Genomic DNA, 27,949 nt, shown 5'->3' on the forward strand with positions numbered 1-27,949 from the left:
CCCCTACTGTTTACCAGGAAGTTATGTTGTCATTCGCCTTCCCCCCCACCCCCCGATTTGCAGCAGCAAGTGTTGGATGGGGCAAGCTGACCTAACACTGACAGCTAGAGCCTCAGTTTTTAGTACCCTGAAGGACTATCTAGTGAATTAAAATAAACTATAACATATCTTGGTTACTACTCTGCAGGCTTCTGGGTGTAGTAAGATGCCAGCTGCAACAGTCCCTGCTTGGCTGGTGGGGCATGGAATGGGGGTGTTTTTAAGCATCACAGCTAATATACTGACCAGCAATGCTACATTTTCAAAATCAAGTCTACAGAGTGATGTAATACCAACTTCTTAGAAATAAAAAACGCATAGGTTATTTAAAGACTGAAGAACAATAACCAACCACACACTGTAGGTTTTTATTCAAAATTGCTGTTTTTCACTATTAGTTTGACTCAACTAGTTGACTAGTTGACTTCCCACTGAATTTATCACTGAACACTGTGTGTCACTTGCTTGGATTCTAATAAACCAAGAAAGAAGAGTCACAGAGGTGCAACTGTGAGACAACCGCAATCTTACTCAAATACTCCAAGCTTTCAAGACTTTTAACATACAGTGAACTTAGTTTTTACATGCCACTGTTCCTTGTAAACTCTCTTTCCCTATCCCCAGTAGATTGACATAAACATCCTTATTATGGAAAACATAACACAACTAATTCAAATAAATTTGGAACCTTATTGTAAAACTACTAAGTGTGTAAAAATCTCAGGAAAAAAGAATGTTTCCCCTTTGAAGTATGATTTCACTTAAATTATGTGATGTGAACGTGGACTTGGCAACTGTAAAGGAAAACTTCCATTAACTAAAATTGAATTCCAGGAAAGAAGGCAAGTTCCTATGCAACTGGTAAATTAATTCTGTTGGAAAGAGTAAAATAAAAGCAGGTTTTGTGTGTCTTCATTTTTCTGCTTCCATTGCAGCTCAGTTGTTACCTATGCAATTCAACTTAGAAACATAAAAAAAACCCAAACATTATATCCTTGTATGTTTTTGAATTGTACGAAGATGGTTAAAGACATTAGTCTATCAAAGCTAAGCATAGAAATTCAAAGCTTAGAATAAACCGTGTATGTAGGTAACAGGTTAAAACACCAAGAGACTGAACAGGCCTTTCTCCCAAATACATTCCTAGCTGAAGCTCTCCCAAGCTTCCGTGTGTTTTTTCAGAAGAGGCCGCTATTAGTAATAGTTCTGGTACAGCAGGGAGTTCACACTGCATTCCATCTTTCCCTCTTAGTTCTAAGAGCTCTTTATTGGTGAGAGGATAAAGCTATTGTCCTAACGCATTCTGATGAACTGTCTGAAATTGTTAGTTTCATTAACAGGAAAGGAGGTATTATTTTTAAAACAATGATATAAAACACAGCCAAAAGCTGTTTTAAAGCAGTTGTGTCCAACAGCAAAATCAGCATTTTTAAGCTGTGGTACTGTTTCTCCCGCAAGAGAACAGATGCCTACGTTTATCAGAGATACAAGCTCTGTGAATACACTTATCAAGTTAACTGGATTTTAAATCCACCTCAAAAACGGAATGTTCCGTATCATGAATGCATCTAAAAGCTGCGCATCGACATTATTTTAATGTTAGACACAGACTAAGTTTTATTAAGCATTACACTAGAACTACTTTGGTATAAAAATACTTTATTTTAAAGCTATGAAAGTTATAAAAATATGTAGTTATACCTTCTACTCACAGAGTGTCTGCTATTTTAACATTAGTGATTTGTTTCACCTAACCAGTCTGAATTTTATTCGAAAGGTTTACAAGACAATTATTACTATCATTTAAAAAAAAAAAAAACCCAGCATTACAGGGAGCTGTACTAATTGAGATGTTTTATCAGTATTCATTTAACCTCTAGATTTTTAATGAAGCCAGCAAAAACAACTATTTTCTGATGAAACAGAATTTCTTATTTCTTGAAGCGTTTCTGTGGTTGACCACTTCTTCATTAGTTACCTGCAGCATGGCACCTTCCTGCCAAAGAAAAAAAAAGTGTATCTGAAGATGTTTATCACATATGTCTAAACCAAATTACCAATAGGGGAACTTCAGCCATTTAAAAAAAAAAAGTATAAGCAGTTCACCGGTGTGTCTAACACAAACAGAACAGGACCTTCATTAGTCGAGTCCATGTTCTTTAGTGTGTAGCCTTTCAAAGGCAACAGAACTTTGAAATTGGGTTTTTTTTTGGTGAGTTTTGTTGATTTTTAGTAAAAAACCAAATCTAGCGTATTAAGCCATCCTTACTCCGAGCAAATCATTACTTGGTGAATTTTCATTAATTTGAGGAATTACACATTCGAAGCAATGAGAGTAAGGCTGACTAAATTTGGCACTAAGGTTTATTAGCTGCAAGAACTATAAAAAATGGTGGAAACCTCATCATTCTAGCCAAATTCCAATTTAGGTAATTACATTATACACTTATGAAAATACCACCTGCAGTTTCATTTGAAGTTTTCACCTTCCCTCCTAAAGAACTGCTTATGCAGTTGTTAAAGAATAGCCGACACATTCCTTCACAGAGGCAGATGTATTCAGTGGTGCAATTTTTCCTTTTATGAAAAAGGTCTAAAGTTACTTGGGAACCTTCAGGATGAAACGTGTTATATAAATAGATTACTGTAGACAAGACACATAACAACATCGTTCATCTTCAACAGCACAGAACTACCTTCATTGCGTTACCTTGCAACCACCATAATGCATAGACTCCCAAGAAAAAATAAAATGTTGCAGGATGCAAAAATAAAGTTGTATGATTTAATTAACTTGTGACCTACCATTTTAACTACCAACACCAGGGATGGAACCCTTGCAAAGCTTTACTAATGGACACTTGCAGGTCTCATTTGTTCAACTGTAGCAGTGTACAGTGGCAGCAGTCTATGCTTGTCCAGGGTTCATATCATAGCTAGATTCCAGTAGGAAAAAAATATGTTAAGGAGCTGAAATTAATAAAAATTTGTTTGTAAAAAATTTAATAATACAAGAAAACAGGATTCACAAAGTACTCTTCAGTTGGTAATTTTTAAACTCAAGTCATTGCTATGTTAAACTACATACAACAATCACTATACTGAAAGAATACTGTCATATAATATAGTATTAGTTTCTTGTTTTTGGAACATTAAGAAAGGAAAAGTAAATAAGATCTTACCTAAAGAAGTTTAACTGAAGCTTAGAACTATTTTGCTCTACACCCCTCAGCCTTCGTTGGCATCCTTATAAAACTACTGTAGTTAAAGCTTTGCAGAAATACAGCGCAGCTTTTTAAGACTGGCTGAACTTAGTGACGTTTTCAAGAGTTCTCTTGTACTAGACCTGTGTCCCTGGAAGAGTACCTCGCTGGGGATATTTCCTTTCCTTGCCATTGAAGAAGCAGCATCTAAAAGATCTAAAAAGGTGTTTCTCCTTGCAGAGATATCCCTTAAGTTATCTAGATATTTTAAACCTGATCATTTACAAACAACATACTTTATTCTGACCAGCATTTAATTTTACATGTACAACAATAGCTTTATATTATTTGTGGGACCTTATACTACCCACTCCTTGCCTTATTTTACAGTATTAAAAAAAAAATCTATAATTACACAATATTTCCTTTAGAATTATTTTATTAAATCATAAATGTACAACAGCTTCTTAACTCTACACACGCACTTAAATTTTTAAAAGGAAAACGTTATGTCTTATTACACCATGATCCTGGCTAATAGCTTTTCAAAACTTTGAGAAAAATCTTAAAAAAGGTTTCACATGTCACCTGAAACTTACAAATTTAACATTATCAAAGGAATGCTTCTACACTTACAAAGACCACTAGAAAGAAACAACAATTAAAAAGCTAAGAAACTGTCTCAAAGGCATTTTTACAATCCTTCCTCCACAGTAAGGTAATGTTATTAAATAATCCAAATCCATTCACAAAATGGCTCTCTGCATCTGCTCTGGTGTCTTCTGCCATATCACTGCATATTTATGCATGACTGAGATAAGTGTTTCCTTAACATTGTTATTTCGATAACCTGAAGCTGTTCTGTTACCTCTGGGCTCTCATCCTCTCCTATTTATACAGTGAAGCCTGTTTCAACAGAAGTAAAGAGTAAAAAAATAGGTTATGAAATTATTCATCTAACCATTTTTTAAAGGAAAGATAACATGATCCTAAAAAGCTTTTAACTCCTGCAGCTACTCTCAAGAATCACTGCAATTTTAGGACTTATAAACATACTTACCCATGGCAAGCTTGCAGAAGCTCAATAACGGCTCCTCCCTCCATATCCACCACTTCCTCCACTGCCCCCTGGACCATAGTTTCCTGCAACAGAATAACAATGAGAAACTGAGTATTTTCCATCAGTACATGTTTAAATCCAGGAAGGCTCTTGTTCGCTGCGTAAAAAAACAACACCCAACTACTTATAGAGATAACACATACTACTCAGATTTTAACATTTCAGTGTCGTCTTCATGCTGAAGTCTCAGACGTTTAAACAGCGCCACAAATCATTTGATGTATCAAGCTAAAGCCTCCTGTACTTTCTTGAGCCTGATTGTGCAGGAATGAGTTTATCTGAAGCTCAACCCTCGCAAAAAAATGACTTCTGGTTTCAGTTTCTCATTCACAAGCTGTACACACCATACTAAATAACACTTGGACAACCAAATGGAGAAAGCAACACCAAAAAGTGACACTGAACAGGAGGGAAACGGGGGAACAAACCACTAACTTCAGGGGACATTAACTAGATTTCCCTCATCCAACCCAATCGCTGCGAACAACGTGAGCCAACAGCAGAGAACATGAAACTTTTCTAAAATCTTTGCAGATCAGCATCTACAAGATATTTCATCATGTTCTAGAAATAGGTTAGTATTTTGTAATTTGTCTCATACAGACACAAAAAAGCTAAAGTACCCCAAGATAAGCTTTACATTCTAAAGGACAATGAAAACTTGTAGCCAGTCCACATGCTCCATGAAGAGCAAGGGCATTATCAGTCTAGGGGCTGTAGGAGAGGTTGCCTCATTAAGTTCTGCCTATTAGCCTTCCCTCCCACTACCCCAAAGGACAGAAGTTCACCCGCTCTGTTTGGTTCCAAGACAGTTCAGATGCATACGATACCTCCACCATATGGTCCCCCCATGTTCCTGCTGCCACCAAAATTTCCACTCTTCATTGGACCGTAATTTGAGGGTTGTTGGTTGTAGTTTCCAAAATCATTGTAGTTTCCACTTCCGTAATTGCCTGCATTATCAATACAGAGAGGAGAAATGCCTGATGGGCTCAAACATATACAACACTCACCGAGTTTTCTCACTAAAGACAGAACACGTAGGTATTTCAGCAGCCTAAGAAATGAGCCACTTTTCCATATCGTTGGGAAAGTTAAGAGCACTGCTCAGACACCCCCCATCCCCCCCAAATAAAACATTCTCAAATGACTTGCACTGATTAACAACTGAAATACTTGAACATTTCAGGCCAGTAGATTACCTCCTCCATAGTTGTCATAACCACCTCCATAGCCCCCACCCTGGTTGCCATATCCAGGTCCTCCTCCACCGTATCCTCCTCTTCCTCCTCCATAACCAGGACTACCTCCGAAGTTGCCACCTGTTACAAAACAATCCTTTACAATAAACTTTTCAAGGTAGAAAGCAACCAAATTCTACAGAATCAGAGGAAAACCTCTGTTCAGAAGTATATAGAGCAAAAGAAAAGAGCGGGAGTTTTATAAAGAAATTTCTACAGATACTAATTTTAAAGGCGCATACTCAACCTCCATACTGACTAAATTGTTACCAAAACCCACTAGTCAGACTGCCTAAATGCATCAGCAAAGAGTCCCAATTAAAATCTTACTTTTTCAGGAAATTTAGGAAATGTTTTTCTAGAAAACTGGGCATGGTCATCCAAGATACAACTACACAATTTGCTATATGAAGTTATGAAGTTACAACGTTAATAAACAGCTACATGTTTTTCCTAGAGCCAACAAAAAGGCTTTATCACTTAAATGTATTTTATGTATGTGGTAAGTGAATAGAAGAGCCTTTTTAAATGGACAAAATAAACACAGATGTCAACTAACCTCCAGGTCCTCCACCATATCCATTATACCCATCACCGAATCCACGGCCGCTTCCATATCCATCTGTTAGAGGAAAAAAAAAAAAAAATTCAATTCACCAGCAGCAAACTAACTGAAGAGATTTTTCTCCAACCCGTACCACCTTAATTGAATCAATAAATTACTGACTAACTACACATACACTAGAATTTAGAGAAAAAAAAAAAAAAGTATGTGAAATAGCCCATATAATCATTACCCTAGATCTTTTATTTCCCTGCATTCATCAAGTACCAAGTTTTAATTTTGGTCACAGGAAGTCTGAAGCGGCATTCAGAATTATGGCTGCTAGCTTGCATGTAATGTAAGCATTCAAGAACTCCCCCCATTTAAAAAGTCATGTGAACATTACATGCAAGTACAGAAGAAAAATCTCCGAATTCCTTAGCAAAATTCTGAAGTTTAATTATTTTATTGGCTTTTAATGAAATCCTTAAAAAAAAACCTTCAGTTTACTAAATATCCACATCATGAATTTGTGTACTACATAAAAGGTTTGCTAGTTATTTTTTCTTAAAAAAATCCTCCAACCGCTACAGCTGTATTTAAATTAAATTGCAGTAGCTTATAAAGTTACCCAAAAAATCAAACAAATGGTATAAATAAGAAAAGAAATGCTACAAACATGCCTGTCTTACCGGCTCCCCCTCTGAAATTGCTGCCAGGTCCGGGACCAAAGTTGCCACCACCTCCACGCGCATCACCAAAACCAAAGTTCCCTACAACAGTTTAAAATTTTAAGCAGTGAGTTGATGCAAAGTGAACACGAAAAGAAACCACAAAGCATTAATCAATATTTGTACATACCTCCTCTCCCACTCCTAGAATTCTGAACTTCTTGCATTTCCTGTCTAGAGAGAGCTTTCCTTACTTCTGCATTATGGCCGTTGATGGTGTGATACTTCTGCACTGTAACCAGAGAATAAAGTATGAGCATTTAGATACTTATCTGCAAACAAGCAAAATTATCAGGCTTACAAAAATAAAGTGATTTCCAACTTAATCCACACTTATTTAATATTATTTAATAATAAGAAGGGGGGAGGAGGGGAAAAACCCCAACCAGAAAACCTAGGCAAACCCAGTACTCATTTAAAATGGCACCACTGCATGTTCCTACACAATTTGCTAAGACTGTGACGTTGCAAATACTCATGCACAAGATCACTCCTATTACATCAGTAGTTTGAATTTAGCTTTATACAATTATCGAGACCATAAATATTAATACTATCAGATAAGAAGAGTGAAATGAACCTTACTTACATACAATTTTATCCACAGGATCATGGTCATCAAATGTAACAAAGCCAAACCCTCTCTTTTTACCAGACTGTCTGTCAGTAATAATTTCGATAGTGTCAATTTTCCCATATTCCTCAAAGTAGTCACGAAGGTGGTGCTCTTCAGTATCCTCTTTAATACCACCAACAAATAATTTTTTCACAGTAACGTGAGCACCAGGTTTTCCAGATTCCTGTCAAAAAAAAAAAAAAAATTCTCTGAATAACCACAAAGACAAGCAATTTCATAAATCAGTGTTTTCCCAAGATTTCAGGGATGTAATACTCATAATCAAAAAGATTTTGAGATATTGAAGCAACTGTCTTATGATGCATGTCTCTGAGACATCTCTTCAGGGTGGGGAGAGGGCAAGGCAGGAGGAAGGAACCCTGTTCCTCCTCCCTTTCAAAGTAAAGTTTTAAATACAATCTCCAACAGATTTAGACAAAAACATAGCATCAATTGCTTGAAAGAACTTCAACTATTTAGTAACTTTAAATAAGCATGATTTTTATAATTAAAACAAAAACATGCCCTCTTCCTCTGTTCATTTCCCCAATAGCAGCGAAGCCCACATTCCACTTAAATCAACAGCAAAATTCCTGTGACTGCAGTGAATCCACAGCCACACATTTTAATCTCTATTCAAAACATGAGAACTCAACTACTCACATTCTTTTTTTTAATGCTGTTTTGAGTATGCTATCCAAATTGCTGCAATAGTAAGAATCGCTTATCCTTAAAGTTTCGTAATAGCTCCGTAAGTAAAAACAGCATGTGTATATGCTGCTTTAATTATGTTTTTCCAAATACAAATCAATTTTCCATGCTTCATGAACAACATGAAGAAAGCTCGGGTGTTCTGGGGTTATCCAGAGGGGTTACTATCGTCAGTTTCCCTGTCTTACAGGAGAGCTCATTACATTCCAGTTGAACTGGAATGCAGTGAACTGTACTGAAAACGCATTGAAAACCTGAGTCCAACCTTATGTTTAAGCCATAAACTCTCCCAAAGCTCCAACAATGTGTTGAAGTCAGCTAGAATCTGCACTTGCTCCCGGAATATCTGCCCCACAGTAATCCAGCTGGAAAGTTTACTGGACAGGATGAACCGCTATCCTGCGCTCCCACATAATTTGTATTCTGGAGTTTAAAAATTAAATATCCCTGGAGCCAACACCTGAGTAGCCCTAGGCTGACTTTGTATAGCACCACTGGAAAAAAGGACAGTTTCCATACTAGGTTCTTTATTTTCAGTCTCTGTAGTCATATACACCTTAGAAATACCCAAGGGACCTTGAATAGAAACAGGAGGCATTGGCAAGAGCTTATTAATTTGAGGTCTAGCAACAGTAAAGAGTCTATTTCCATAGCAGAGTCTGCCTGAAATTAGCATAATTAAAGGCATTCAACACCTTTTAGCTAATGATACTTCCAGATCCCAGTTGCATCCCTCACAGAGATGATTCACAACCAGAATAATTAAGAATTCACTGTAATAAACAAAGAGCCTTATAAAAGTGTCAATTAACAGACCCGAAGTGTGGGAAACAGTGTCCCAACTACAGCCTTAACAAGACAATTTAAATACAGAAAATTTCAAATAACAAAGCAAAAATGTCTGACCAAAACAGGGATTCCTTTTTCAAAGCCTGAAAGTTTTTTCAAAGCTGTTTCTAAGCTGTACCTACCTCTCTAGCCACAGCTCGCTTAGGCTCAACCACCCTTCCATCAATCGTGTGAGGCCTTGCAGCCATAGCTGCATCAACTTCAGCCATGGAGGAGAATGTTACAAAACCAAACCCCCTTGATCTTTTGCTTGCAGGATCCCTCATTACCTAAAAATAATAAAATGTTTAAACCACTTCTACATGTATCATTTTAAACTTAATACTAACAACACTTGAAGAAAATAGGTACAACTTCATTTACTTTTTTCTTGACTTCAAAACATGACTGTATATGAATATTAACATATATGAAAAAGCATTGCTTGTCATCACACAAATTCAAACCACCTCTCTTCTCCACAACACTACCAGTAGTAACTCAGAAACGCTAGTAACAAATATTCCATGGAAATGATGTAAATTTATACTTACGTTGTTTTTCAAAATCAAATATGTAATTTCTTTCAACCTCTCCAAAGGTCACTGCCTTTAAATACAGCTTATAAAAAATATGCATTTATCACTCCCAAAACAAATTCACCGGAAGAACTTTTGCAAAACAGGTTAACAGAAATGCAAGACATCACAACTTGTAGAAAGACATCCCCTTCCAGCTTCAGTAAGGCTGCTTACCACAGTATCACCTTTAGGCCAAAGATTACCAATCACACACAACAAACGGAATAGCAGTTTGTGTAAGCACTCCCTCCCCCACGCACTTTAAGGCAATGACACCGAAGTTAATTTTAAATTGTTGAAATCGTCAGTTAAAGATAATCTAGGAGATTTTAAAGGAAATAGATTGTATTTTCTAGCTCCACTAGCAGATCAGGGAAAGACTTTCAGAAGGGAAAGTCTGCCGGTAGCCTCGATGGACCGAGTAACGTATTAAAAAATAAAAATCACTAACTAAACTGTAGAAAACTTAACATTTCATGCTTTCATAAAACTGTTCAGGAAACAAAAATCTATTTTTAATCCTTTCTAAACGTATGATATCATCATTATATGAATTGGTATGCCCAACTTACCACACAATCTGTAAGCTTCCCCCATTGTTCATAGTAGTTCCTCAAGCTTTCTTCTGTTGTTTCAAAGCTTAAGCCACCAATGAACAGTTTGCGAAACTGCTCCTTTTCCCTCTATCACAGAAAAGAAGTTTACATTAATACAATTTACAGCATTTCCCCTACTGCACAATTAGACAGTCAGTGAGATTTTCTTAAGAGTTAAAAACTTTCCGTAGAAAGCATTTTTCAAGATAAGATTAGGCGGTTCTACAATGTTTGACTTCTATTCCAGAAATTAAGCAACTTGTGCAATTCTATGATATAGATTTTAACAATGTACTTTTCCCATCTCTCCCTCCAAACATTAAAAAAGAGACTACATTTAAATACTCCCAGAAGAGGAATCCTCCCAAAGGTCTTATCAGAAGCTTTTTCAGGTTGTGCCAGGAAAAACAATGCTGCGAACTAACAAAACGTTCTCATTACAGGTAACACCAACCCGTTCATACTGTATGATTCTATTCCAGATAGCATATATTTTTAAAAAATGTTCTGCCTCAACTTGCTGCACATGAATACAACCATACTATTTTCCCAAGACATTAAAAAACAAAGAGATAGCTTTAGACCTTTTACAACAGGTCATTGATTCATTTTCCCTTTATTAACTCTTTAAAATGTATAAAACTAGAGTATTTGCAAAATTAATCTAGGTCTGGGATCGGGCACCATTGGAACTAGAATAAAGTAGGCTTTACATCTATTATTTTGCATACAGTATACACCAAAGCAGAAAGAAACAATCTCCCAACCTCCATCAATTGAAAAAAAAAAAAAAAAAAAAAGAAAATATAGTAAGGCATCAAAAAGATCATTTTCTGTATGACAGTGTGTCACTAGATTAGGCACTCTGTAGTTTTCTACGTCAAACAGCAATGGTTTAAAAAAAAAAAAAAAAAAAGAAAAACAACCGCACACAAACAATAGTCCTATTTCACAAACTTTAAAAGACATCAGACTCTTGCTCTAAAGAGATATAACTGTCCTGCCAGGTCTCCTGCCAAATAAGAGTTCGAATACAATGACTATTTCACCCTTATAATGATAAGTCATTTTAAAATCAGGAACACCTTTTTTTTTTTTTTTTTTTTAAACACCTCCAGCACGCCACCATTCGCTACAACTAAGCAACACACCATAACTAATTATGCACTGTGCAATAGGAGAAATGCAAAAAGGATATTAGAAAACCAATGAAAAATAATGAGATTTGGAAAACAAACAAAAAAGCCTAGTGCAGATACTTTGAAAAGTGTTAGCCAATCATCCTGCAGGCCAAAATATGCTTTCTGAGCTTGTCCAGAGCAGATAGCATCTAGAATCAATTAACAAGGAAGACCATTATTAGAAGCAATACTGAATCAGTTTTGATTAAAAAAAAAAAAAAAAGAGATCACTATCACCAGCTGAAGATACTGCATTCAGTCTGAGAAACAAGTCAACAATCATAAAAACAATTTTGATATAAATGCTGCATTTGAGAACAATCAATTTCAGTGTCACTCAGAAACGCTAGATCCTATAGCGGGTTCCAAGTATTTTCTAAGAAACACAAAGGAAGCTACCTTCTCATTGTGCAGATGGGCAAAATTTGTCACAACATAACTTAAAAGGGGTAAACCCACGTTACCGTTTCTTTCCTATGAGCTCTTAAATGGAATAAGGGGTGGTGCATACCTCATTTGGTAAGTCACATGTGGCAAGGCATGCATACTATTATTTAAGAACCCAAGTAAGCTAAGAAATCATTTAAAGTAATGATACTGCAAAAAAACCTCTCTCTTCACATTAGTCTCTAATTTTCTAGCAGCAGAGCTGAAGTACTTGCTACAGTTTCACACGACCAGAAAAGAACACTTCTCCCTGTATAATCAATTACCACATGTCTAATAATGCAACTAGGACAGAAATACGCAAATTCAGGCAAATTCAGTAGGCATACTGATATTTCTCATAAACGTTTATCTGTGAAAACAGCGACAGAAATTTAAACGAAACTCAAGCAAAGAACGCTACGAGCCATAAAAAGTTGGTTTGATTATTAAAGGACAAACATGTATCATACATTACTAAAAAACATAAAACAGAAAAATGAAACACTCTTGCATTCTTAAGAATTCTCACATTCATCATCTCCTGTGTATTAGTGTCATACAGCATGTGCCCTACCCAAAACCAACATCTAGGCACCGCATACATGTCAGGACATAGCAATAAAAAAAACCCTATCACTTCTTGAATCAAAACCACTGTGTGAAAACATCATAAACATGCTGTTCCACTAATACAGGCAGAGCCTCTGAACATAGTCTATTTGCATTAAATGTTGTTTAAGAGGCTCAAATTCCTATCTAGAATTAACCTACGACCAAGATCCAGAGAGCTCTGATAATCTTTTACACGGTTCACGTTGAAGCTGTGAAACATATGATATAAGCTATTATCCTTCCAGTCCCACTCAGAATCTTCATGAAAACCCTCATTTGGTAGCAAGCTAATATAAAAGACAGAATAAAAAAACTCCTTTAAAGACTTCCAGAGTGCATTCTACCGCAGTAACAAACTGTGAGAGAAAATCTTTTGGAAATCTGTAAATCTTCCTTAGGGCTTATTTTAAGCCTTCCTTCACAGGCTAAAAGCAACACTTCAAAGGACTGGAAAACATGAAGCCTACACTGGAAAATCCATCACCAGACCAAGTAAGTGCGTTTCGTGTCATAACAGCATGGGTACAAATACTCCAAGCTGACTGCAGACTTCTGCAGAGTTAAGAATCCGAGTAACAAAAACGGTTAACAAAACAGGTAAGTGGAATCTCTGAGCTGGCACTGCCCGCCAAAATGGAAACTGCCAAGCGATTACACTTCCCCAGATTTACTGGCCCCAAACCAGAAAGACACTTCCAACCACTCGCTATGCAGTCGCGCCCCGTTAGCCCCTAACACCTCTTACATGGCTTTCCGATCCATCAGTCTACGTCCTCCCCCTTCCCCCGCAGCCCGGTATTATCAGGAGTGAAGCGGCTGCCATGCCGGCTCCGCCATGTGGCGGCTATCAGGAAAACAAGGGCCCCCGCAGTTAGATGAGGAAAATGGCGCCCAGAAGCAACCGTTGCCTCCAGGGAAAGCGATGCGGCGGGAAGGAAAGAAATTCACAAAGAACCGACGCCAGAATAAAGAAGCTAAGTTACACTCGGGCCTTCAGGAAAAACACAAATCAGTCGCTGCAAACCGCTTCTAGCGTCCGGCTACACACGCCTTACCAGGGAGAGCTTGCAAGCGATTGCTTTCTGTTCCCATAAAGATAACAACGGCAGCCTGGCTCTCAGCCTCTACTGCTCTCCCTCCCTACCCCCTTTCCCCTCCTAGGTCTCATCCTGAAAGCCTCACGCACGAGCGAGTCTCGGCGCCGCCATTTTACCCCTCCCCCTCGTTACCGCCATTATCAGCAGCGCCACCCCGGCCGCTCAGCGTCCCGCAGGGCAAAGTAGAGTCCCGGATCGCGCATTAACTGACCTCCATAGTGGTGTGTGTCCCCCTCTCCCTTCCCCGCAGCACCACCCTAACGGCAGCTCAGCTAAAGGACATGTCGGGAGATTTAAGAATTCGTACCCGCACGCACAGCTACCGCAGCTTCCGCCTCCCCTCTCGAGTGCGCACCAGCCCCAACCGCCGCTTCCAGAACCTTCCTCCCTGCTAACGCTTCCTCTGCGGAGAGGCACCTAGCCGCTAGCCGCGCCGCCGCTAACGGGGGTCGGCAGCAGCACCCAGACCTACGCTGCCCGAGGACGACTCTGCTCCTAACCCCCCGATCCTGAAAAAGCACTCCATCTCCACAACCAGACACGCCACCCTCCCTAACAGCCGAATCTGTATTTTTCCCTTTTCACATACCATATTCTTCATGGTTTACGTATCCCTGCTTGAGAATACCGCACAACTGCTCAGTAATGGCTGCCTTAACTGTTACGTAATTTGAAATTCAGCTCCACGTAGTGCTAGCGCCCTCCTTCTCCAGCCCAGACTCGCTGCCGATGTTTTAGTCAAAAAGCTCGAATCTGGAGCTTAAATATCTCCAAAGGGGCAACAGTTCTGTATAACGCCCCTATGTGTTTTAATCACGTAATAAAAAGTCATCAACTCCGTTAGTAATGGCTGTCTCCGGAATGAGCCGAAGGAGCTGTCGTCGTCGAGCTTATCCACTTCGACAGTCGCCGGAAAAAGCCGAAATAGGAAAGGAAGCCCATTCGATTCGCTTCGGCTATTTCCGGAATTTGCCGAAACGGACAAGAATGGCGATCCGATCCCACTCGGCAATTTCCGGAGAGAAAGACGCAGCAGCCATCGACGATACAGCGCCTTCGGCAGTTTCCGACAACGGAAGAGCTTTCTAATACGTGCCCGAGCGGAGCCGAAACGGCCCCGACCAGACTTGGCACCGCGTCGTGGGTGGTTTTTTTTTTTTTTTCCGGAAATTGCCGAACCGCCCCGAAGACTCAACCTCAAAGCAAGGGGGTTATAATTAGCCAAAGGGCTCGTTCCCCCCCCCCACCTTTACTCCCCCCCCCCGGCCACCTGTGGTACTGGCAGGGCCCGGGCGGGAGCACAGCGCGGTGCCTACGCGCGCCCCCGACATCTCCCCTTTTTGTCGGCGGGTTGGCCCCTTCCCCCTCCGCCCGGGTAGGAGGAAGTGATAGCTGCCCAGATTTTGGCGCCAGCACCGAGACATCGCCGGGGGCCGAGAGCCAGCGAAGGGAGGCGGACTTCGCCGCAGCCTGCTCCGCTCTACCCCGCAACACGGACAGAAAACCCATCGGGCAAGCCACTCACTTAGACATTTATTTCTCCTTCCTCCTTTCTTTCCCTCCCTTTTTCTCTCTTCACCGGCCCCGCACACACCGCGACAAAGGGTGAGTGCCGCCGCCCCGCGCACCAGGGAAATGGCGCTAGGGCTGCTCCTTTCTTCCCGCCCCCTCTTCTCCTCCCCCTCCTCCCAGCTCCCCGGGAAGCGACCCCTCTCCCGGAGCGAAGCACCCTAAACTGACTCGGACCCGTTTCCCCCACTTAATAAAGGGCTTTCTAGGCCCCCAACCGCTTTCCAACTCCCGCTTTCCTCCCTCCCCTCCCCCCTCCCTGGCGCTCGCTCAAGACTAGGCCGCCTCGCCGCAACGCGGGAAATGGCCGCGCTCCAAACGGCCCGGGCCCGCCTCAGCAACGGCAAAACGAACTTCAAAGCCGCTCAAACGCTCCCTGCCCGCCTTCCCCGCACCTGGGGATCGCCCCAGGCGCCCCCCCGCACGGACTGAAGGCCTCGCTCGCCCTGCGGCGGGCGGCGGCCGCCCCGACCCAGCACGCCCTCATGGCGATGATCATCATGGCGGCGGCGGCGGCTACCGGCCCGCCGGGCCCGTTTCCCCCTCCCGCCACTTCCCGCTCACCCAGTCGCTTTCTCTGTCGCCGCGAGGCATCTTCCTTCTTTTGGACGCTTGACGCGGTCCTGCACTCGCCCCCCGTTGGAGAGACGTCTTGGCCCCCCTCCTGTACTGGCGGCGACGACGGGAGGAGGTTGCAGCTCGCGCGTAGGCGGCGTCGTGCGCTCTGCCCCGTCAGTCGCCGGCACGCAGAGCTCGCCCAGCCCAGCCCCGCCAGCAGCCGCCGCCTCCCGCCCTGCGCCGCGCCGCGCCGCGCTGCCGCCCAGCCGCTGCCGCCCCGCCCTCCCCCTTCCCCTCCCCCACCCCCCCCTCGCCCGCCTCAACCCCCCTCAGATGTCGCTGTTGCCGCCGCTGCTCAGTGCGCGCAGGGCGAGAGCGAGGAGGAGACGGGAAACCCGAGCGGCTTGAGCACCATTGAAGTCTGTATCCTTCTCTCTCTCCCTCTTTCTCTCGCTTCGATAACCTTCCCCCCCCCCGCCGCCTCCTCCTCCTCCTCCCCCCCCTTCCCGCCACGGGGGAGCGGGCGCCCCGCGGAGCGCTCCTGCACCGCGGCCCTCGCCTCAAGGCCACGGCGGGAAAGGCGGGGGGCAGCCCGCCTCGCCCCCCTTCCCCCCCCCCCCCGCCGCCCTCAGCCGAGCGCTGCCGCTTCCTTGGCGGCGGGGGGTAACGGAAGGAGCGGGGCTTCGTGGGGCCCTGGCATTTCCACGGAGGCCCCTCGGCTGGCGGGGCGGGGGGGATGAGGGGGCGGCGGCGGCCCCCGCGCTCGCCAGACAAAGCGCGCCCGCCAGCGCCGAGGGGGCGGCCTGGGCCGGCCGCGCCGCCTTCAGGCGCCAGGCTCCGGGCGGCGGCGTGCGGGGCCCGGGGGAAACGTGGCGGCGCTGGGGGCGGGGGAGGCGGGCGGCGAGGGGGCCCCGGCCCCGCGGCGAGGGCGCTGCGGGCGGGCGGGCGGCTCCCGCGGCCCTCGCCCCCCTCCCCCGGGCCGGCCCGCCTTAGTCCCGTTAGCTCGGCCCCGGCCGCCTCGCCTGCGCCCGCCGCAGGCCTGAGCCGCTGCGCTGCCCCCCCCACCGCCCCCAGGCCTCCCGGGGGTTATTCCGTTTTATTTTCGGGTGGGGGGCGGGGGGAATTGCTGCTTCTCCCCTCTCCCTTGCCTTTCAGACGGAGACATGGCATGGCCCACCGCGCCGGGGCCCTGATCCCTGCCCTCCCACCTCACCCACCCCACCGCCTTTGGGGCTGCCAAAACCCCCCTCTCACATAAGAGGCGAGTTGGGCGGGATCGCAGAGCCGAGGAGGCTTTCTGGCCTTGGAGAAGGACTTCTCTTGCCTTGCCCGGGCAAATGCAAAATTGTAACAGCTCTATAGTTTGCAGTCAGGCGGGGATAATACATGCCTACAGAGGTGGCCAGTATGAGAAACGACGTGGAAAAGGGGATGGATCGCGTTCAACATCATTTGCTTAGGTTACATACATAGTATGTACAGCTTAGCTGCTGAGTTAGTATTGCTATAGGAACCTTAACTCTTGCAAACTTGAAAATCAGAAGGCAACGTTATAGTTGCATTAAGATAACGTTTGGCTGTTGATAAGCATTTACTACTATGTAAGAGTAATGGGTGACTCCTTATTACACTGCAGATATGTAGCTGCTCCCCACCAGATTCGCAGTTAATACATCTAGGTATATCTTGATTAACTGCTAGAATCTCTACTCTTCTTCTCTTGGGTTTAAGGAAATATGCATCCCTGATGGTCCTCCCCCTTTTCCCTAGAAACATCTCTGAGCCTTAGAAGGCCTTGGGAAAACCTTTTTTCAACTCTATATACGACTTTGTCGGTATCGTGTATCCTGGCTAGCATAACGGTGTGTTACTGGGTTACGCTGGACAAAGTAGTAACCTACTTTTTGTTCTGGATTTAATCCGTATTAGGAGTGTTATGTGCAGTGAATACATGGGGGTTGGAACAAGGACCATGCTTGTATTGGGATGCCTTTCTTTGAGTAATGTAAACTTCCTTTTAATTGTCATGCATTTTTCTAGTAAAAGCTCTGCAAGTCTGCAATAAAAATGGCCTCCAATAAAACTACATTGGTAAGTTCATGCACACCTAAAGTATATAAGGATTTAATCAACATTTTTCTTCAAACTTATAACTTGGCATCTCCATTTTAAAAAGATACATCCACATCTCCCCTCCCCAGCATTATTCTGACCAAAATTTCAGATCCAGAAAGTAAGGCTACTAGAAAGGACATTATCTTTGGCTTTAATAAATCTGCCATTTCTACTGAGACTTGTTGGGAAAAAAAATTAAAGGACTGTGCGCCATTTTATGTGCACTACAGTAGAAAACACTAAGGATTTTTTTAGCCTCCTTTCAGCACGCTGTGTAGTTCATCATGTATGTAAAAAGAAGTAAAGTCAGACTCGTGTATTCATTTAACTGTGCCCAGTCTGTTCAGGTAAGACAGATTGCTTGAGAAAAGGCAATCTCCTTACTGATGAAAAATAACATTATTGGGAAAATGATGTGGCATAGTTAAGATGCCTTTTGAAACGATTTTTTTTAACAAATAACAGTTTCTTTGAATTTCATAGGAGCAGAGGTTATCAGATGGCAACCCCTCCTGGACCATTTTAATGATGCATTCATGGATCTCAAGTCCCTGTAAAGCTTTGCTTGACATTAAATTATGGACTTTTAAGGGCAGTTGGTTGCTGGAGAAGTTGTTTTAATTACTATTCAACTAATGATAACACATGTATTTGTAGGGGATAGACCTGGAGAAATATGGTGTGAGATGCATCTGAGATTTAGGCAGGGAAGTAAGCAAAAATACATCTATACAGTTTAAAGTTGGAGAGCAGAATTGTTTTATAATGTACTCGGAAGGCCTATTCTTAAATATACTAAAATTATTACTAATTTACCCAGATCAAGATATATTAAATACTTGTATGAACTCCTGGCTTATAAGTGCTATGGAGTACTTGCTTTACAGTTTACTGTAAACAAAATATAACAAAATATTTTACAGCTTTCACCAAGATGAATGTCTGAACTTTTTTTTAGTAACTGATTGCCCACTTCTCCCTAATTTGAGGATAGAGGGAATTATCCGGGGGGGGGGGGGGGGGCGCAGGGAGGGAAAGGAACCTGTGAACGCAGTATTTTTAATCTTTTGATGTTGCGAATTTTGCTGCACAGGTCAGGAGAATCAGTTATGGTTCCCATGGGAACCATAACTAATTCTGCTTCGTTATGTATTTGCATGCAAAACCTAAACATATTAAGGGATAGTGTAGCTCTGGAACTGTAATTCTGATTTTCTTGCCTCTTGTGTGTTAAAACCCTTTACTACAATGTCACATCAGTGTTATAATCTTACCCCTCAGAAAGAAAGAGTGATTACCCCCTGAAGAACATCTGTATCTGTCACATGTGACTTCTGAATACACAGAGAGAGAGATGAGCCATGGATGACCTTTCAATGTTCAAATGTCTAAGTTATGCCTTAAAACATGGAATTCTAAAGAAGGGAATTTTAAGGGTCTAGTGAAGTTCCTACCCTTAAACGGATGTTATACCTCACTTAAGTTAGTATTTTGAGATTTACATGGACTTGTATAATCTCAGAATATACAGGTTTTTAAGAAATATTCAGTAATTCTGCAGGCTCTGGAATCAAATATTACTTCAACAGTTTAGAAAGGCTTAAGAAGACAACTTAGAAAGCGGTGCTGATGCACAAGAGACCTAATTAAGTCTTTAATGTGTTTTTTTTTTAAAGCAACATACTCTTGAGTATGTTATTTTTTACCGCCCTCCCAAAAAATCATTTTCTTCTATGCAAGATTATATAGCTATATAGCCTTAGAAAGAAAAAAAACTGTTGTTTTGATCTAGAAGTCCTAAGCATTTATCTTAAGCGACAAGAATGAATGAAGCTGAAAAGAGTTTCTGAAAGCAATTCATCTTACACTGAATGAAAGCAAGAATTTTAGTCCAAAGGAGAACATTCATAGGAAGCTTTGCACTTGTGGCCAGCTTGCCTCATCACCAGTAATTATAATGTTATTACTATGGTATAGTGAGTCTGTGTCATTCTTCTTCTCGTCTTTTTTGTTTTCCTTATCTCTACCCGTTCCTCGTCTTTCATGCTTCCTTCTCTTGAAAGAAGTTGCTTTCCTAGACTAGTTGGACATCTTCATATTTTTATTTTCCTTTAATTTCAGTATTATGTTCTTTTTCCTTTGGAGGCAAAAAAAGCCAGTGTGATTAAGTTGACGCTCTCCAGACTTGAATACTGGAATACCTGGAATATGCAGGCAGTTAAAATCTAATTGGAAATACATACTCTGCTTTAAATAATCAGTCTTTCATAGTCCCAAATCAAAACAAGTGCCACACAAGATATAATCCTATACAGACGCTTGCTGTTTGAAAGGGAAACGTGACATTTTTCCTTATCTTTCTTCATTGTTTGCACCTTCCACTTAATGAGTTGCTAAGCCGTGTAAAGCTCTGTTTGGGAAGGAGAGGAAAAATTGATTAAGAAAATGAAAGGGCACAAAGAGTGGGCTTAGGAAAGAATCAACTTCATATCTCCATTTTAGAAAAAAACGACTGTTGACTTTGTCTTTGACAGACGTTATTTTTTCAGCCTTCACTACACCAAGACAAAATTCTGCAAAGTCTACAAATCTGACAGTTTTAAAATGGCTTCGCTGCATTTGCAAACTAACGCACATTAATTCTAGATAGGGCTACAAAAACACCATAAAGCAAACTGAGGTGTTCTGTGATTTTTGCTGGTCTATTTTTGTTCTGTAGGAAATGCTTTAGTAAGGAAGGTGTTCTTTCTGCTTCAATTTAGGGTGCTGCAGGACAGTACGTTTTGTGAGCTTAATACTGCTCCCATTTGTTTATGGCTGCCATTTTAACCGTTTCCCTCTAAGGACCAGTCCAAAATGGCAACCAAACTGCTTCTGGTCTTTTAGTGCTCCAGAAATGTGATATGACAACGTCATAGACTTGTTCCAATCTTTTTAAGATTACAAACAGAGAAATTTTGAAATGTGTCCTTCTATTACATTTAATTGTGCCTTATTAAACTGGGAATGCCTTGAGGATGATGTGGATGTAATATTTATTTTAAGAACTTAAAAGAATATTATTCAAAGTATCAAATGTAAATTTAAAACACTTCTAAAGTATATTTTTTTAAGTTAGCAAACCTTCATTTACATGTTAAGTGCTGTACTTTAAGTGTAGCTGTCTTAAATTTTTGCACCTTTGTGACATCTGTTTGAATGTAAGTTACATTGGTGCATGATTAAGAATGAGAGGGGACTGCAGTAATGGAATGCTACTTAGCATGCATCCTGTTGACAACAGTTATCAGTTATTGTTGAGTATTTTGCCTATTATAGCAATATACCCTAAACTTTGCTCCCATCAGCTTCTCCTTTTTTGGAAGGAAAAGGTAGTAACCACCTTCTTTTGAGTAGCATCCCTTTCTATTGTATGCATTTTCACAGTTCCCTTATCACTTTTCTTTACTTCTGCCTTATGCTGTTCCTTGCCCTCTGCCTTTTCATGGGCATAGAGTTAGCTTTTAGAAGCTTTGTCAATTTTGAGCATGTAGCACTCTGAGCATTGAATTTATAAGGGCAGTGGAGGCATTGACTGTATGGATAAAAATAGTTCACCTTTTTAAAAACTGGTATTAAGTGCTGGGTATCTCATTAAGTGACTGACCAAAAAAAAAAAAAAACACCTTTAACATGTCTGGCTCAGGTTACCTGACCTCATGCACTAACCTAAAAGGAGTCTGACTGTAGTGGGAATAAGTACATGATTCTTTGCTGTTTACTGAGCAAAGTTGGATTTGGCCAGCAAACTCACTAGGTAAAGCAAAAAAGACTGAATAATGTCATTCTGAATTTCTTTTGTAGCACAAAATGGGAAAGAAACAGAATGGCAAAGGTAAAAAGGTTGAAGAGGCTGAGCCTGAAGAATTTGTTGTGGAGAAAGTCCTGGACAGACGTGTTGTGAATGGAAAGGTGGAATACTACTTGAAGTGGAAAGGATTTACAGAGTAAGGCGTTACCCTTTTTTTTTTTCTTCTGATAGAACACTAAATACTTTCTACTATAACGTGTAAAACTAAGTAAATAGCCATATGGAGGGGAGGGTTGCATGATGGAGATGAATATATATTTTGGATTTCCTTCGTGTTCTTTAAAATACAAGTGGGGCAGTCAAGTACGACAAGAAAATAGGAGAAGATGTGTAGCCTTAGTGTTTGCCTTTCATAAAATATGCCAAGACTTTTAATAAGGCCTTGGTGATAGTTCTGTTGGCCGCTGTTCCTTGATTTAGCTCCTGTCAATATCTATCACAGAAAGCTAGACTGGCAGTTGTCATAATACAGGTGTATTTATTATGTGTGGCGGAATGGATGTTATTTCTGCGTAAGAAATTTTGCAGGGATTTAAACTGTAGACAGCTCTGGAGTGGTGAGTTTGAGGCAGATAGTTTGGTTATTACTCTCTTTTCTCAACTGCTCCCAAATTAGACACATTTTTGTAAGGGATTCCGGGACATGGTTGTTTTCATTAGACATGACCCAAGAGGTATCTTTCAGTCTCTTTCCTAAGGCTTATGTAAGCACATGATATTCAAGAAAACCTTATAGTGGACTTAAGTTCTTTATCCAAGAAAGCTCGTAGTTGTACCTTCCCCATCAGTTTCTGGCAGACTGTACTTTATCAGCTGAGAGAAGATGATGCATTAAATGTTTACTTAACCTAGTGTTTGAATGTAACTGGTTAGGTATGCAGTCGTATTATTGTTGCATACCTGCCAAAGTGATTGCATTGCAGCTGTCTGCATTGTAGCTCCTGAAATCTGTGTAGTGATAATTGTATCACTACAGCGGATTTAATTTGAGGGTCTGATTTGAAGTAAAAAAAAAAATAAATGTTTCAATAACTGAAAATAATCTGTGGGCATCCCTCTGCTTGTGCAGTAGTGTTGTGGTAGTATTTGTGCATGAAGACTACTGATGAGCTGCTTAATTAGCATAGAGAGCAATTCATGGACCTCTTAAAATTTTAATCAGCAAAATGTATGCTCAGTGGAGCATTTGTAATGCCCAGCTCTGGGCACAGACCCTTTGTTCCTTGTAGTCACCTGAGGGAGGGTGATGACTCTAGATATGCCATAGTTGAGCTCAGTGCTCGGAGACAACCTCTGAGAGCATTTCTGGTGCTCGGAAACTTAGTATATTTACGCAGTTTGAAGTCAGTGTTGTGTATATTCTGTTCTCCTTGAGTGTTCAGTCTTAAGTAGTGCTCTTATCATATAGTTTGTATGGTCAGTCTTTTGAGGTGTGTGGTGGGTTTTTTTTTGTTTTTTTTTGGGTTTTTTGGGTTTTTTTTTTTTTTGGACCAGGAAGGGAATCGATTTAAATGGACAAGTAAGTTTTGGTAGGGTGAAGGTCGTTTATTTTAACTCCCACCAACATCATAGGAGTTAATTGGGCTGCTTATTTTGTATCTCCAGTTTAAGAAAATTGGTCCCCAGCAATAACAGAGCTCATTTTTTCATGTATTGCGTTTGCTGACTGAAAGGTTAATAAAGATGGTAAGATAAGTATTCTCAAGTTTACGAAACCTGTCTTATATAATGGGGACAGATCATTTGCCTAAGGTAAGCCATGTGACTAGGTTTACATTTTTCTTCTTTTCCTCATTTTGCATAAATGTATGTATGTTTCAGTGCTGACAACACATGGGAACCTGAAGAAAACTTAGATTGTCCAGAGCTAATCGAAGCTTTTCTGAACTCTCAGAAGGCCGGTAAAGAAAAAACAGATGGTGCCAAAAGAAAATCTTTGTCAGATAGCGAATCTGATGATAGTAAATCAAAGAAAAAACGTGATTCTGTAAGTACATGTTCACGTGCTAAAATATTTTTCTCCTGTGACCACTACCTCTCTATCCTCCTTTCCCCCAAATTTCTACTGTGACTTAGAGAATTAGACCAAGCATGGGTTTAAAACTGAAGGAATAGCACAACACCTAGACGTGTGGTTCGAGAAGGGTAATGTTCACAGCGGTTATCGAAACTGCCAAAGTGGTGGATAAAAATGATTAACTGACCTTCTTTCTCGATTATCAAACTTCTTACACTGTTCCGTGATACTTTCTGAATGATTGAAAGTAAGGCTGGCTAAGAGTTAATAAATTAATGAACAGTAATAAGTAGTTCATTTGCGTTAGAGCAAAAGGTTCACGAGTGGAACAAGCCAAAGTCCTGCACTGGGTTTCATATTTACTATATGTCTGATGTAGGACGGGTGACAGACAAGATGGCAAAATGCGAAGATCAGACAGTTACTTAGACTAGGACAGGAGATGGTGGTAGAGAGAGGGGTAGAAAGAATGATTAAGAAAACCTGTCCCTTTTTAAAGATCTAGGTTACTCCTAAAACTTAAAAGAACGATCAACGTGATAAATTTGGTGCTGATAAGTACAAAGTAATGCACATCATAACGTGTTCAGTAGTTTACGCTTTCCTCTGTAAGCTTTCAAACTGTAGTGATCTGAAAACAGGCTAGTTGGCAGTGTCAATGGTTTACTGAAGACGGCTGTTCAATGTGTGGTTAACTGTCAAAAAAGATAATATTGGAAAGCATCAGAAGAAATAGTTGATGAATAATACAAAGAATACTTGAATTTCTGTATAAAGTCAATTGTGTGGCTTCATCTGGTACAGTAGTGGTCACTGTCTCAAAAAGGATATTGCAGAACTAGAGGAAATAATTCAAGAAGTAGTCACTATATTTCTCAATATGGATCTCATCTTAGTGAGCCAAGAAGAGCTGAGATGCTCCCTGTGAGTGCAGTTTAAGAATTGCTTTAAGCCAACTCAAGTCTTTTCTTTTGCTGAAAAAGATGTTTTTCCCACTTCCAGGAGTACAATTTTGCTTTGCCCCTTTTTGTTGCTTTTAGTGGCTGCAGTTATTTATCTACTCTAAGGATTTTAGACCGCTTGTTTCTTCTGTTGAGTTCTCAGAAATAAATGCTGGGAACAGTGATGTAAAAATCTTCATTATTATTCTGCATCTAAATGATTTGGTCTGAAGATCAGTCAAGAAAAAATTAAATTGATAATTTTCTGAAAATGGCATATCTAATTATTATATCTTCTGTTATTATGTAGGGCTATATTTCATTTTGTTCTGATACATACATGCATGCGTGTGAATGCGTATACCTAATGCCAAAATAGGATTTTATAGAATTTTTTTTTTTTTTTTTTTATGATCTTTTAACTTGCCCAACAGGTTGATAAACCAAGAGGTTTTGCAAGGGGTCTTGATCCTGAGCGGATAATTGGGGCTACGGATAGCAGTGGAGAGCTTATGTTCCTCATGAAATGGTAAGTTTTATATTGACAGTTCTGGTTCCCTTTAAGGGAGGACAGGCAGTTGCACTTAGACTAATGAGACCACTTCATTTCAGGAGTAAGTCAGAGAAGCTGTTGGTCTGCTCTTTAACCTTGTGCTCTTAGAAAAACAGAGCTTATATAGTCGCTCAGTACTTACTCCTCTTTTTCTTCTGAAAACAAAATAACTATAGATCCTATTTAATTTTAATAGAGAAGTAGGTAGAAGTAGGTTAAATTTTACAGAAGTAGAAATTTGAAGAGTAAATTTCTGATAAGATACGGAGAAATTGGCATTTGTATGAAAAAGGTAGTATCTCACTAATGTTCTTGCTGAGGGAATGGCAGGTAGAACTCCAGCTTTACATGTTGCGGTATGCAGAAGCCAGCTAGATAGACAGGCTTTTAACCATCTATAGTGCCTGCTGTTTTGCGTGCAGCCAGATGGATAGGGAATTGGAAGGGACCAGTGGAGGAGGCTGAGGCTGTGATGAAGAACAGACAATATGGAGGAGAGGTTTATTGTTATGGGCCTGTTAGAAGGGTAAGTGATGGGGAGTTTGCCTTGTTGGGAGGGTAGGAGGAGACCAGTTTCTTCAGCTGTGGTGTTTACAGAAGACTTCTTGTCTCTCCCCAGTACAACAAATGGGATAAGATTTAAAAAAAGTTTGTTTTCCTAGTGTCCAGAATACAAGAGTCTGAATTAGCATCTGCTGAGGGTCAGGTTTCTTAGGGTGGTAGGATGATAAAGAAGCATGATAGCTTTCAACAGCCTTTGACTCTGAATAGAGTCAAACTGAGTGGTCTTCTGAGAATTGTTTATCATGTGACATATCTGGGCTGCTGAGATTAGTTCTTTGGAAGATTCTGTCTCCCTTCTGTGTTTTCAAAATCTCTGCAAATATCTTGTTGAACTTAGAAAGCTGCAAAATGTGGATTGTGGCTGTTGGAAATTTCTGTTGTGGTAAACTGGAAGAATAAAACACCAGGGGAAACATACAAAAAGGAGCTTTTAGATTTTGTTCAGTTTAGCAATTGATTAGTCTTTTCGTCATTGATTGCAGACAACAGACATACGCGGTGTGTAGTCACGTTTTAAAATGGAGTCTGAAGCATATCAGATCAGAAATTGTTTTTGTTACCTGAAGGCAGCATAAGGAATAGCAGTATGAAATACAGCAAGCTAAACCTTAGATATAATTTGAATGTTAAATGTCACCGAAGCCTGATGATACTATTGATTTTAAAAGTCTCCCTTCAAAGTTTTAATTATGCTTTAAAAGAGAAAGTAATTTCATTACGTACTGCAATTGGTAACTAGCTAAATTTCTTTGAATAGCATTTTCCTCTCAAAAAGAAAAGAAACATAGGAAGGGAAGGAAGCTACAACTGTGAAACTTTTCTATTAGCATGGAAACCCTTGATAGCTATAGTGAAAGGTATACTGAAAACTGATTTCTAGCTGACATCCTTTTCAGAATTTACGACCTATGAAAAGCTGGTAAATTTATACCAACACTTAGGCTTCCCGAAACCCATTAGCTGTTAAAATAACTTGAAGCACCCCGGTAAAACAATTAGTTGCTGAATTAATGACTATGCATTTTCTTAAATCCTGCTCTCTTCTACATCAGGAAAGACTCTGATGAGGCAGATCTGGTGCTGGCCAAAGAAGCTAACGTGAAGTGTCCTCAGATCGTAATCGCTTTTTATGAAGAGCGACTAACTTGGCATTCATGCCCAGAAGATGAAGCACAATAATTGTTTGCATTGCTTTTTTATATATATGAATATTAAAACCCAAAATTTGATTTATTAGCAATGTGAGAAGCATACATTCTAACAAGAATCAAATTTGATATTTTTTTGAAGTAGTGTGTTTTGCATCAACAGCAAGTAAATAAAAGCTTTCTGCAACTTGTTTCATTTATCACAAGAGAGCATTTGATACTACTACTTCCTCCATGTTAGGTAAAAGCTTTTATAAAACATTCATAAACTTCCATAGTTATTACTGAATCATAATGAATGTCTAAACAACCTCACAGATGTTTTGTAGTCTTCTATACTATTGATGTGCATGCATCTTCTCTACCCCAACCTAGCCCTTTAAACCTGTAGAATTATTCTTTTTAGTATTTGGGATCACTTGGTCCCAAGAAGACCAGGTGAAAACTAACTTTGTAGTAATTTGAATGTTATCAGACTGTATATTGTTTACTTTATTGTAAATACTGGTGAACAGTGGTCAATAAAATAGTTTTATATTCTTCCTTTATACTGATAGGCTGTGACTCTTTTGAAGCGGTATGCTACTTCTGAACTGTTGATATGTTATTTCTCAGTTCGTAATATACTTAACTGTAAGTTGTTCTTTTCGGGTGGTGTAATTAATATCACCCCCATTACTACTCTGTAATCATAGTACCAGAGAAATATTGGGCTTTGATTCTTTGTATTTTTTGGTGAACAACGCCTGAGGCGTAATTATTTCAGTCAGGAAGGGTCAACTTTTTTCTACTATGAAATGGATGTGCTTTGGGTAATCGCATAAGTCCCAGGTAGCGACCATATGGCCCTAGGTAGGGCAGCTGGTCACAAGGCTGAGTGCCCTCTGTGGACATACCAGGAAGTATTTGACGTATGTCGAGAGTATCAGCCTTTTCTTTCATTTCAGGTCTTACTACAAGGCTATACTGTAACTAGTGGTGGTTCAGATTCCTCAGGCCGTGACTTACAAAGCTGTCTTTTGAAGTGTCATGTTTTAATCAAGATACTAAGTCATATACTTTAAACAAAGACTGTTTCTATTTCAGATTGAATTTAAAAAATAAG

At 40.6% G+C, this 27,949-nt stretch overlaps 2 protein-coding genes across 21 annotated transcripts; one reads left to right on the plus strand and one right to left on the minus strand.

The window, feature by feature from the left end:
* Positions 1 to 388: 388 nt before the first annotated feature.
* On the minus strand, positions 389 to 15,795 carry HNRNPA2B1 (heterogeneous nuclear ribonucleoprotein A2/B1). Of its 12 annotated transcripts, none has more exons than XR_011139653.1 (12): positions 15,663 to 15,795; positions 10,187 to 10,297; positions 9,177 to 9,323; positions 7,468 to 7,678; positions 7,009 to 7,110; positions 6,840 to 6,920; positions 6,163 to 6,225; positions 5,565 to 5,684; positions 5,193 to 5,315; positions 4,303 to 4,385; positions 2,845 to 2,975; positions 1,679 to 2,035 (listed from the first exon to the last, which is right to left on the minus strand). XR_011139653.1 is itself a non-coding variant. In XM_068935187.1 (11 exons), the coding sequence occupies exons 1-10, from the start codon at positions 15,690 to 15,692 to the stop codon at positions 4,324 to 4,326; spliced, it is 1,050 nt and encodes a 349-aa protein (XP_068791288.1). In that variant the 5' UTR covers positions 15,693 to 15,795; the 3' UTR covers positions 389 to 2,035; positions 4,303 to 4,323. The 12 variants fall into 12 exon arrangements, 8 of the variants coding, with proteins under 8 accessions (XP_068791288.1, XP_068791286.1, XP_068791290.1 ...); XR_011139652.1 differs by having other exon boundaries at positions 6,831 to 6,920; XR_694244.2 differs by lacking the exon at positions 15,663 to 15,795 and adding an exon at positions 14,119 to 14,587.
* On the plus strand, positions 14,491 to 27,392 carry CBX3 (chromobox 3). Of its 9 annotated transcripts, none has more exons than XM_068935194.1 (7): positions 15,978 to 16,079; positions 17,293 to 17,335; positions 17,697 to 17,747; positions 21,615 to 21,757; positions 23,443 to 23,608; positions 25,014 to 25,108; positions 26,749 to 27,392. In XM_068935194.1, the coding sequence occupies exons 3-7, from the start codon at positions 17,724 to 17,726 to the stop codon at positions 26,873 to 26,875; spliced, it is 555 nt and encodes a 184-aa protein (XP_068791295.1). In that variant the 5' UTR covers positions 15,978 to 16,079; positions 17,293 to 17,335; positions 17,697 to 17,723; the 3' UTR covers positions 26,876 to 27,392. The 9 variants fall into 9 exon arrangements, with proteins under 9 accessions (XP_068791301.1, XP_068791298.1, XP_068791296.1 ...); XM_068935196.1 differs by having other exon boundaries at positions 15,991 to 16,075; XM_068935198.1 differs by having other exon boundaries at positions 16,008 to 16,079; positions 17,198 to 17,335.
* Positions 27,393 to 27,949: the final 557 nt, after the last annotated feature.

The sequence above is a fragment of the Struthio camelus genome, chromosome 2 (genome assembly GCF_040807025.1).
Source record: "Struthio camelus isolate bStrCam1 chromosome 2, bStrCam1.hap1, whole genome shotgun sequence".
Classification (NCBI taxonomy): Eukaryota; Metazoa; Chordata; class Aves; order Struthioniformes; family Struthionidae; genus Struthio; species Struthio camelus.